Source organism: Nesoenas mayeri, assembly GCF_963082525.1.
Source record: "Nesoenas mayeri genome assembly, chromosome: 1".
Classification (NCBI taxonomy): Eukaryota; Metazoa; Chordata; class Aves; order Columbiformes; family Columbidae; genus Nesoenas; species Nesoenas mayeri.
Genome location: NC_137541.1, coordinates 153259524 through 153271966, shown reverse-complemented (window position 1 = coordinate 153271966; position 12443 = coordinate 153259524). Strand labels below are relative to the sequence as shown.

General features: G+C 37.4%; 1 protein-coding gene across 1 annotated transcript in view; it reads left to right on the top strand.

Moving 5' to 3' along the window:
* MYO16 (myosin XVI) overlaps positions 1 to 12443 on the top strand; it is a gene marked incomplete at both ends in the record, with an annotated part of 300394 nt that overhangs the window by 237830 nt on the left and 50121 nt on the right. Inside the window, 2 exon segments of the mRNA XM_080343675.1 lie at positions 365 to 470; positions 11874 to 11964. Coding sequence (XP_080199801.1) covers positions 365 to 470; positions 11874 to 11964 — 197 coding nt within the window.

Sequence of the window (12443 nt, the reverse complement as noted above, 5' to 3'; positions counted from 1 at the left end):
TCATATGACAGATACTGAAAAAATGTTTTCCACCATTCAGTGACCTGATTCAGTATCAATTAAATTGGTTGGTGAGGCTTTGCATTCTTTCTGCACTGATTTTCAGTGAGGCATCCAAAGAACTGACAGGAAGCAAATCTGGGTTTTAGACATCACTTGTCCCACACTGTTATTAACCAAGGTCATGTCTAAAAATATAAAAGATTTAAAGTGATTGAACACCTTGTTTTCTTCACCCTTAGGAGAATCCTAAGCTTGCAGTTTGGATATCAAAGATTCGAGAGTCAAAGAAAAACTGACAATGTCTGCAAAGATGTCAACCAAGCCAACATTAGAGTAACTCCACTTCTGCTGATTTTTCTAGGTATAAAGATTTGGCTGATACAGCAGCAGGAGAGAAGAAGAAGTTGTCTGCCAAGGAAAGATGTCGTCTTGTTCTTCAACAGTGTAAATTACAAGGCTGGCAGGTTTGTGATCTACAAAGCAATTAAAATATCATTCTTTAAACAAGCTAGCTGAGTCATTCCCACTGTGGCAAGCCACCAGATCCTTTGCAGCACTATATTCTTTCAGTATTTAATATATGCTTTGAGGTAGAATCGCATAGATTTTCTGGGTTTTCTAGCCTATGAGTAACTGTGATCATTGTGTTAAAAAAAATCAGTGTGTTCTTGCTGGAAGGAAAATACTGCAACTAAGCATATACATTGTGTAAATTTTTCAAGGTATCTGGTGTACATATTTTAGTGTTTGAGTGGTCTCTGAATTACAAAAAAACCTGCTGCACGTTTTCTTTATGTAAAATCCTATACTGAAAGCTGTACTGTGACCACGGGAGAGAACAAAAACAACTAGTTAGGATTTCCCATCTAGTCAAAGCCTTTGTAGGCACCACCATGCTGATTCAGAGACAGACCAAAGTATCTAGGGTTGCTGTACATCAAGTAAAGTAAAAAAAAATTAAAAAGCCAAACGTGAACAGGAAGCTCTCAGCATTCTATCCCATCTCCTTACTCTATTTATATCTTAGTTAATCCTCATCAGCATGAGGATTGCAAGGTGGATCTCTCCATTTAGCCAGAGTTCTCAGTTTTCTCCTTGGGGTAGCTTTGTAATTGAGCAGGACTGATTTCTTTAACATCTGCAATTTCTAAAGAAAATGGTGTTTCCTTGCATGCTATATAAGCTATTCTACAGAAAAGAAGCTTTCTGTTACTTAATGTGTAGTTCATTGTCCCAGGTCATGTGAGCTTCAGATTCAGGTCTTTTCCCGGCCCAGGAGGACTGAAATCTATTCCACAAGAGAGCATCCAGACCAGCTTCAGGGACAGGTATGAAGTTTAGGGACTGAAGACTCCTATAGGCTTTGGGAATATTAGTTTAAAGGAAAGGGTTAACATAGGTCACCTAATTCATGTGTGACCTCTAAGCACTAAGATGCCTAGAAAATGTTTCTGCAACTGTTTGTGAAGGGCAAGGACTATGTTGGACTTTGTGCTATGGGTGCTTCTCAGTGGCCAAGACTCCTTAGTTGTAACAGGAAAAACAGTAAGCCCTCCACTAGGTTGGGAGCACAAAGGCATGATCACCTGCACTTGGACACATAAGAAGATTTTTCTTTGGTCAAAATACTGTTTAGGTCCCCTTTTAGTCACTAAAATAGGTAGTGGGCATATATAGCCTCACTCTTTCAATAGCAAAGAACAAAAGGATGGACTCTGAAAAGATAATGATATTAAAATAGACTTGCTTTCCCTATTCAGATTTCTCAAGTCAGCTCTGGGGTATATCTTGCATCCTTGCCACAAGGTTCCTTATAAAAGAAGTCAGTAATATCTAGAGGCTGTAGCTTCGCTTACAAGTACCTGGAGCTGAGAGCATTACTAACCTTCAGAACTCGTGAGGAGCTACAAGCTTGACATGGGTAAAAGCTGTGTAACAGTAACTGCATATTGTGCTCCACTCACGAAACACACAGTAGGATGCCTATGGAGTTTATTTTCCAGGAGCCAGTAACAGCATTATGGCACAAAAACAAGCAATTGGCTGTCAGCAAAAGCCTACAGCTCAAGACTAGTGAGTCTGTAGTGATTGACATTTCAAAATAAGCCTGAAACCTTGAAAGACAAAAATGTAAAAAGGAAATTGCAAAACAGAATCTCTCCATCGTGCAGGGAACTGACGCTTGTGTTCTCAAACAGATTTTAGAAGTTCTGACTCCAGAATCTCATTAACACCAGAAGAAGTCAGGTGTGCAAAACTACAGTAGTCCATAATACATTGTCTTTCAAACCAGAAAGGAACAAAACTCTTAAGAGATGCTGATGAGTTAAATGAAATAGGAGGTTTTGGGGGTGAGAGTCATTGTCACTCAGTGACTAAGAAGCACATGGGAACAGACTAAGCTGAAAGGAGCAAGATCTGAAAAAATGAGTGACCTTCTCCTTACACTTTTTTTCAAGCCTCAGAGAGCCATGACAAAGGGATAGAAAGATGTTAATCATGGAAGGAAGCATCTAGGAGAAAATTGACGCTAAGTCCAGACCATTTCTTACAGACAAATGACCAGTGAATACAGGTTTGATACCAACACGTTTTGCATAGGTGATACAAGACCATATACCCAACTATCAGCAGTAGTGACTAATGTCTGTGTCACATAATGTCTCTCTCTCAATTATCTTTTTGATTCATTTGACTAATCATGAAAGTTGAACTTTAAATAACAATCTAAATGAGGAAGCTTATACAATCTGCAGTTGTCATGGGTGCTCTCCTCTATGCTTTTACATCAGAGGACTCTGAAAAAAAAAAAAAAATTACAAGGGAAGAGGGGGAAGAAAAAGAAGGAAAAGAGGAACCCAGGATGATGTCAGCTAGCAAAGCCAAAAGAAGGGTGTAATCTGTAGTGCATCGTTAAAATTATCCGAGAAGTAGGGGGTTACACATATAACCAGTTTATTCAGCCACTGTTGCCAGCAGTAACTACTTCAAATGAATCACTGTTGGAACTGAAAAATCTATTTGATGCAGGGGTTCATGAATAAGTCAAAAATGCCTTCCCTGACACTGTTACCTGCACTTCCCTGAAGAGCTGTTGCAGATTCAGGTAGAGATATTGACCAAAAAAATAGATAACTAAAACATCCACATCAAAGATGATGAAGTTTAGGAGAAAGCAACACGCATCTGAAATCAACCTCCTGCTTAGATGGCATCATCAGAGGATGAGGTTGCCAATAAACTCCCCAGCAGAGGGGGAGGAAGAAAAATCTGGACTTTATAGCTGAGTGATTCTGGATGACACTTTATTTAACTTCCTTCTGATAATGTACCTTACCATGTTGTTTTGTGAAAGGTGATGTTAACCTGCGGGAGGGGAAAGTAAATCTGTGTTCAGAAGTGAAGGACCAAAAATGAGTAAAGAAAATGGTTTATTTCCTGTTTGCCAGTTTATCTTTCTCACATAAGTTGTGATTGTAAAGTGTGTTATTAACGAAAAAACCAGCAAACCCCAGAGCCTGGTCACAGAACAAGTTATTTCTTCTGCAGTCTGTTTGGAAATGGAGCACAAGCGAAGAAGATCCAATACCAGAATCAAATTTTGGTTTATTTTCTACTGCTTAGTAGAGCAAAAGAGCAAGCACTATCAGCTAGCCAACGGCTGGTGCTTGATTCAGCAGCTTCTGTATTAGAAGAAAGCATATATTAGGGAAGTGTTGATAGGTTTATGAAATGTTGCTGTTACTTGGTTAAGCTGAGCTGGAGATAACTAAACTAGGACAATAAAATAGCTGTTTCATTGAAGCTGCCATACCATGCGGTTTCAGTTTAGCTTAACTGCTGAAATTATAAAAGTGCAGAGCTATTAATGAAAGGCAGTTTTTGCATCCTGATTCTGTGCACAGCCTCGATAAGGTGTTCTTTCAGCTTAAATATATGACAAGCTTAGCTACTTGCTGTGAGTTTTAAGCACACTCGATATAAGGGAAAATCAGATTTCTAAATCAAAACAAACCATTCTTACTCCAGACAGAGTGAAAGTAATAGACTTGTTTAACCCCTGGAGAAGTCAGTGAGAGTTTTGCTATTAATGTTAGAAGGAGCAAGATGATACATAGTAACTTAAGTGTCAGGTTGAGTGGAAATACTGACTGCTCATGTAAAGCAGAAGAATCTCCTGCTTTCCAGAACATATAAAGGCCGAAGGCCTTTACAGTAGAAAACCCATATTTTCAGTGCTGTTTTCATTTATTGTCACGCAGTGATGTATTAGTTAAGCAAAGACTACAATCCCAATAGCATGACTAGCTTGCAAACATTTTCATGCTTTGAGAGAAGTATGGGACACAGGCAGTCCTTGACGTTTTCTACTGACATAAGGAAACTTTCATTTGTTTGGATTATCATTCCACACACTGTTAAGATTGCAAATATAAATTCAATAAAGGAGAATTAACTCATAGCTTACTGCACTTTCTCATTTAAACTTGGAGCCTTAGATTTTGTTTAGCTAAGGTCGGTGGTCTGATATTGACCCTTCTCAGTTACTTTAGACAGAGCTTGCCAAAGTTCAAACAAGTTGTATTATATCAGAAGATAAAACATCAGTTTAATTTGGTCTTGCTCTACAGTGCAGCTGTTAAAAAGAAGTGCTGCAAAGGCCAGACTTCACTGAAAGTGAATCTTTCAGCATTTGACTGATAGAAATGCTCATCTGGTTAGAAGATAGGAATCCTTAAATATGTCTAATAAAATCTTTGTCTTCATTTATCTTTCTAATTTTTAGCCCGCTTCTTCTAATCCACAATTATACCTTCTTATCAGTAGCCTTGAATTCTGAACACAAGAGGTCACTCATTTTGGAAAAAGTAAGACAAGTCTTAAGTTTGAATGGGATGATCAAAAGACTCATCAGGTATGAAATAAGCAGTACAGGAAAGCCAGTCAGAATGTTTTTATGAAGCTCCAAATCAGCATCAGGTAGTTGCACGAGACAGATATTGTGTTAGTGCCAGTTCGTGGTTTTATAGCTGCTGACACTGCTAGAGTTCTTTCAGGAGCCTGCAGTGCTTCTGGAGAAATGATCCTTACCAGTGGGGAACTGCATTATTAAACTTCTTCCATTCAAAAAGAATGTTAAAACACAGAACAAGCCCTCGATAAAGGGAAATACCAGAACTCCATCTAGAGATTTTAAATTCTTCTGACACTTCTAGAACTGCAGATGGAAGATGAAGAGTCTGATCCACAGTTCTTGCCAGTCACCAGAACCATATTTCATTATTGACATGGAGGTGTTTCATTTATTGGATTAGATACAGGTGTATTTAAGTATTTTTAAAATGTCAATGTATTAATATACAGTGGTAGCACACCAGAGTCCTTTTTGGGAAAAGTGTATTTGTGATTAAATAGAAAAATATAGAACATAAGTGGCATATGATTAAATCGGAGAAATGAGCGGAACTATATGAACTCATACATATGTAAATTGTATGCTTAGTTCAGAGAGACTTTGAAGTTATTTGTTAAACAGAAATGGCTTAAAATGAAATGGTTATGCCATTTATAAATTTATAAATCACTTTGTACATGATATGATAAAGTACCAGAACACTTTGTGAGCAATGTAATATAGAAGGGTTTCTTAAATATTTTTTTCCCCTGGAGTGCGAAAACTTTGAGTACCCATAAATTGTATGGCAGTTTATTCATTTGTCATTTAGTAATTTAAACTGTGCTGGAAGTCAATGTTCCTTATTGTCTTTAATTTCTTAGAATAAGAGTCAATTTTCATTAAGGCAGATTTAAAATTAAGTAAATTATGAAGATATTATTTAAAAAAAAAAATCCCAGGGGCTAAATTATTAAAACACCAGTGTCTAGATTTCCCTCATATTTTGAATTATGTCAGTAATATTACATTGTCCCATTATATCTTTGTTATATTATATCATCCCATTATATTCTTGGAAATAATTTGCTATGAGCAGAAATCACCACACAGTGAGTTTGGACCTCACAAGTACTACCAAAAGTCTGGCCTAGGTCAGCCACCACCGGCAAGCTTCCTCAACAGCTGTTTTGCACCACACACACAATATGAATTCATGCTATCCCCTTGGCCAGAGAAGAGGAAGCATGGTTCACTTTGACCTCAGAACACTCACAAGCTCTCTGTCTCTCAACATAGAGCTTTCTTTTTGGTTCATATTTCTATCATTTTTTTCCTCAAGAATATAATCCTCCCTCTGTCCACCTTGCAGGGCTTGCTTATGACTGCTAGTCTTACAAACTCGTTCTTTTCTTTCTGATAAATCTTTTGCATCTAGATCTCTCAAATCTGGATTCCATCCCTCTCTTTCTTCCCCCCCACCCCGATCCTTGTATCTATCTTGACACTTTTCTCATTTTCTTCTCTTTTTTTCTTCTTTAGATACTTTGTATTTGGTTCCAGTGCTCATCCCTCATTTGTCTGGTTTAGTTTTCCAGTCTCACACCTTACTTTTTCTGCTACTGCTGTCCCTGTTGCCTGTTACCTATATTTCTCAGTTCACACAGAGAAATTCTTTCATATTGTTGCTTTTGCTGCTACATCTATTTCTGGAATTTTGAAAGACTTGAGTGATAGGTCCAGTAAATACAGAGATCCCATGAGAGAAAACTGGGGTAGGGTTTCCTCCACTGGGTATTTCTCACATACATCTTGTATTTCCTGGTCACTTCCTTTCCTGTAAGACCTTTTTTGTCACCTCACACGTCCAAAGAGCTGTGAGGTCTGTACAGCTTTTGGAAATGGAACGACGATTTTTCTGCCCTTTCCCAGAGAACGGAATGACAGTTTTTCTCCCTGAAGTCCAACTCCTGACAAGCCCTTACATAAATTCTGAATGTCACTTGCGTGAATATTGGACTACTCACATACTTTATATTAAGGCCACACATAAGCTATGCTAAACTGTGGGTTTATTCAGTATGTAACATGGTGAAAGGTCACTAGTTTGCCAGAGACAAAAGAGGACTCTTAAAATGTATGAAGAAAGCAAAGAGAGTAAGGCTTCAAAATAACATTTCAGTCCTTGTAAAAGATCAGTACCCTGTAAATGTGTTTGTCATTATATTTTTGCAGACATATACACTGCAAAAAGACACATTTTACAATAGTTTTAAGGCTTTTTTCTACATTTCATTAATGCACTGTGAAAATGTGTGTCATTGTGTAAAATATCATTAGATTATAGTTCTCTGTCTTTTGTAGGTAGCTATTTTGAAAGTACTGCCAGAAACACACAGCACTCCCACAAATTGCCTTCTTTAAACTAAAGAACAGCTTTACAGATTCCCTTGACACCTATTAAGTATGAGCTAATACTGCCTCCGTGCCACCTACACACCATCTCAGCATCCATTCCATAGTTTTGAATGTCTGTACTTCTACATCCTACACCTTTTCTGAAAAGAAAAAGAAAAAAAAAAAGGAAAAAAGAGAGAAAGAACAGCTCCCTCACATACTTTCTCCTTCCTCCCAGGAAAAAAAAAGAGGAGGACTGTAGCAGTAATTGAAGCTTTGGTAGTCATCAATGACAATTCTACTTAATCTTTAAAAATGTGTCATTTTGAAAAATAACATTTAAAACCCTAATGCTTTTCTAATTAAAATAACTATGACTGTAATTCACAGATGGTTTACTTTTACAGGAGTCTGAATGACATTAAAATTTCAGATTCAAATGAGAGCACTTTGTAGTCCAGAAAGTATTGAAAAGTGAGTGCTTTAGTGGAAGAACATTTTCACCTTTTTCCCCCTAGGCAAGCAGGAAACATTTTGTGATTAGAGAGAAGACCAGAATGAAGACAGGTGGCAGCCTCAAAACCTGTTTTGATATCTGACATGTGAAATTCCCAATGTTTTTCAACATTATTGCTTCCACTGAATGCCAGAACTGTACAGAGGGCAGTGAGACCAGCTTGTTCTCGGTCAGCTTTAGAGGGTATCACATTTAGGTCAAAGACTGAGCAACACAGATCTCCAGCCATACTAACGCAGTCAAATATGTCACAGCAGTTTCTTCCATACCTGCTTCTGTCTAGAGCTCTGCTCTCTATAGACCCAGCATATGATGTAAAAATCTATAAATAGCTTTTATCTGAATGTAAAAATGATTTTTATTGACATTTTGTATTTCTCCATTCACTTAAAAATTGTGGCAGGCTTCTACTAATGAAGTTCATAGCATAAGTGATGCCACAAGAACTCCATTTATATTGTTCTTAGGGTGTAGGATCAAAGAGTGCTAATGCTTTGCATGTCCCCTTGCTAGATCTGTGACTCTACAATGACAGACACTTGTAGCTAAACTGACCATAAGCTTAAGCAATTGTCTTGACTGTGTTTTTGCAACTGCACACTGCAAAATAAATTGCGACTTAACATTCACTTAGGTTGCATATTCGAAATATATCCTTGATGTGACCAGTGTGTTAATTGTGAGACTAACTGGGAATGGGGTTTTTAATTTTGCCAGGGGCATTGCGGGTAATTGGGCATTTTTTAAGGTTCTAGAATGTAACTTTTCATCCCCTTTTCTTCTGTCAAAGTACCTTAATGTTGCCCTAGTAGAGATGAATGTTTTAGAGACTTCCAGTGAGGAAGTACGGGGAGAAACAAGCATTTTGAGGAATGGAGGGAAAGAGGCAGAAATGAGGGAAAAGTGGATGATTTGGCATAGGCCTGAGACAAGGGGAATAAAAGGCTCCAATGTGATGTAGAGGGCCTATGGAAAGGAAAAGTGGAGTATAAAGAGAAAATGTAATCAGAGTAGAAGAATATGATTTTATTAAGTATTTGTATCCAGGATTTGGTTGTCTGGGAGCTACTCAGATACAAATGATTATTCTAATAACTACATGATAATTTAATTACAGTTAACCATATGAATAATAATTTGTTGTTCTTTTAGAATAATTCTGAATTTAAGGTAAAATAAACAAGAAAACAGAGGGCTTAGTAGCCAAAGCTAGTAATAGGGAATTTCAATATGTGTTGTTTGATGAGCAATTGTTACAGAATTTTCAGGGCTTAGTGACAGAGTAGATGTGGTGGGAAGAGTCAAGGTTGAGTTCTAGTATCCTGGAAGAAAGCTGAAGGTGTGAAAATAGAATACTTGATGGGAAGATAAGAGAAAACTGACAGGATTTGCTGGGAAAACATGAAAAGATTGCTTGTTCATGATACAGGATTAGATATCTAAAAGAGAAGCAAATTTAAACTAAAGAAGTGGTAGACTTCTTTTTCTCAGAACTTGTTGATGAATTAATGAGGAAAAGAAGTGGGGACAAAATGAAAGATTCCTAAGAAAATTGAGCAACCCCTAGGAAAAAAAAAACAGATTCCAGAATTGATGAAGGATGAAGAATAAGTCAGAGTACTAAGACAACCAGGCAAAGAGAGAATTTTGAAAGCATGGCAAGAAAAATGATAATGTTTGTTGGAAGTCACTGGTCACAAAAATGAGGATGAGAGTATTTCCCTGGAAACAGAGTGTGAGAGCACCATGAAATCTCAGTGAGATTGCTTCAGATGAAGTTAAAAATTGGAAGGCATCACTCAAGATAATCTATTAAGGAAATATAAAGACAACATTTTACCAGGCTAGCTACCCTTGTAGAAACAGGATCTAGGAAAAAGCAATATAGTTCTGGAATAATAGCTCCAATTTATAAGCAGAAAGGTTATTCCAGAATAGATGGTCTGAATAGAGGAGCTGCTCTGGACTAGCTAAGTTATACTAGTATTTCTATAGCTGCATTGTTTTCTAAAATAGCTGTTCCAGGCATTTTCCACCATGCAAAGAAAGACTATTCCCTATTTATGAGTTTCTACAATGGCAAGACAAGTAAAATGTGTTTTTTGTCACCCTGCCTTCACACACTTTGCAATAACACAAAAAGGCCTATTTTATTGGGAAAAGACATACAGCAGGAAAAAAAAAAAAGTTAGAAAGCATTCTAATTTTGCCATTTGAGTGCATCTAATTTTAACTAAAAGACTAACAGTTGCACCATCGTCTGTCAGCTCAAATTTCAGAATTCAAGACTTTTTAAAACATTTGATGCAAAATAGTGTAGAGTAGGGAGAAGGGAAGCCAAGGGACAAAAATGTGCTGCAGACATTTCTGAATTTTGTTAATGGAGTTCAGACATGGTATCTAAGTACTGGCTTTCTGCAGTTCATCGTTACTAGTGATGTACATCTGACAGTAGTGTTTGGGTTAAAAACAGTTTGTTGAAAAGGTATGACAGTCTCCCTGCTGGTATCTGTCTCCCAGATCTATACTGAAAAATAACAACAGTGCAGCAGAGTGGTGCAATGAGAAGAGAACGAGCTTATGAGCTGCAGACAAACAAGAGCTGGAATGAATTTCTGCAATTTCAGCCAGACTTGAATTAATTGATCAGTATGTCTATTAGCCATACAAAATTAAAAGCTACACAGAAGCTAGAATCTTCACAGGATAGCACAGTTCTCTGGTACTGGTCCTTTTATTTCTAAGGAGCGAAGGAAAGTTTCTCCTACAGAATTCCTGAGAAGAAAATTGTTGGAGTGAAATAAGAACTCAGCAAAACAAGTCAATTCAATGTGAATCACGCTAAAGCCATTTATTACAGAAACAAGTTCTCCCTATATATGTAACTATATTCTAATCACGCATCCACACTCCAAGCATGGATTCGCTAAATGAATATCGTGGGCTGTCCATGTGCTGGAGTCTCACTGATGATATGTCCGATGATTCACGCCACGCCAGGACCCCGGTGATTGTGGAACGCCCCTCTTTCTCACAGCAGATTCTGTTCTCAGCTTCTCGAATAGGCCTTGAGATTCCTTTGAGCCTGAGCAACAAATCTTTATCTATCAAGACCCCTCCACAGAAAATGGTACAAGAAAACCCATTATTTAACCAATTTTTAGTTACTTACTCTTTGTAGAGTAGCTTGCCTATGTGTGGTTGGTTTTTTTAAGGCTATTAAAAAGGAATGCTTTTGAAGATGATACGGAAAAGAATTTTTAAGGGTTGTTTCAGCATGTTCAGAAAGTATCAAATGGAAGGTGTTTTCTTTTGGTCTAACTAGCTACATTTTTCCATAAAGGGGGAAGATAATCTGATGATGGTTATTAAGACCCTCAAGAGGTAGACGAGTTAAACTAAGCAACTAGCAGCACCAGAATAAGCTCATATACTCAATCAGTACTTAGGAGATTATTTTTTCACAAATGAGTCCCGAGTCCCTCTGTCTCTGACTTCTTAAGCTTGATTCTAAAAGACCTGCAGAACAACTTCAGCAGGCAAGGCTGGGATTCATAATTTTCCTGGACAATGGGAATCATTCTCACTAACAGCAGTGAGTTTCTCCCACCCTCAGACTTGAGCTAAATCCTTCCTGTTGCACAGATGGCAGCTGTCACCATTTTCTGCTGCATGTGGGTTTATGGCTTGCCACCTTTCTCCTTGCCTGCATCCCTTCTTTTCTATTACATTGTCTAACACATTAGCGTAATTACATTCAGAATGTTGCTTTTTTTTTCCCCAACCTGCATTTGACTTGAAGATTGTAGTATTTGTTCTGGATGTTTTTGGAACTGAAGGGGGACTGTGCATCTGACAGCTTGCTTGTCCTTTCCAAATACATCTTCTATTCAACCCAGTGGTACTGCCTTTCGGTACAAGTATTTGCATTGTACCATTCTTAAATTGTAGATCTCAACCCTTAGCTGGATTGTATACGTACTATTGTTATTCACTTGTCATCGTTTTGACCTTTTTCTGTTGATGGTAAAGGTTTCCCTGCTGTTTATATTCTAGATAGGAGTTCGAAAAGTGTTTCTTAAGTACTGGCAAGCTGACCATCTCAACGACTTGTGCCTTCAGCTTCAGAAGAAAATTATAACCTGTCAAAAAGGTAACAATTACAAAACAAGTGTTCCTGAGCTGTCACTCTGTACACTGAACAGAATATTGCATAACAAAAAAAATTTTCTCCTCCTTGAGTAGTTGCTTTATTTTATACATTTCCCTACAGACATATTTCCAGCTAACAACTTACACAGATTTTTCAGATGATACTAGCATTGGGGATGCTTGCACTTTCTGTCTGTCAAACATAATTATACGGCAAGCTGTTGACTGTAATTAAAACTTAGAGGATCTTGCATATTTCCTTTTTAAAGTATGTGCAGTGATTTTTTCAAGGCGTTAAGATCACCTTTAACTTCTTGTTGCAAATCAAATAGCATAACGATACAAAATTGCAATGTGTTCCAATATATCAACAGTGAATGCAAAGATAATAATTTAATATTTTTAGTTGTCTTTATTTTCCCATTTTCTTACAGCTTTCATATTTGGCAGTGCTTGGTTTTTTATGTTTAGGCATTTTTC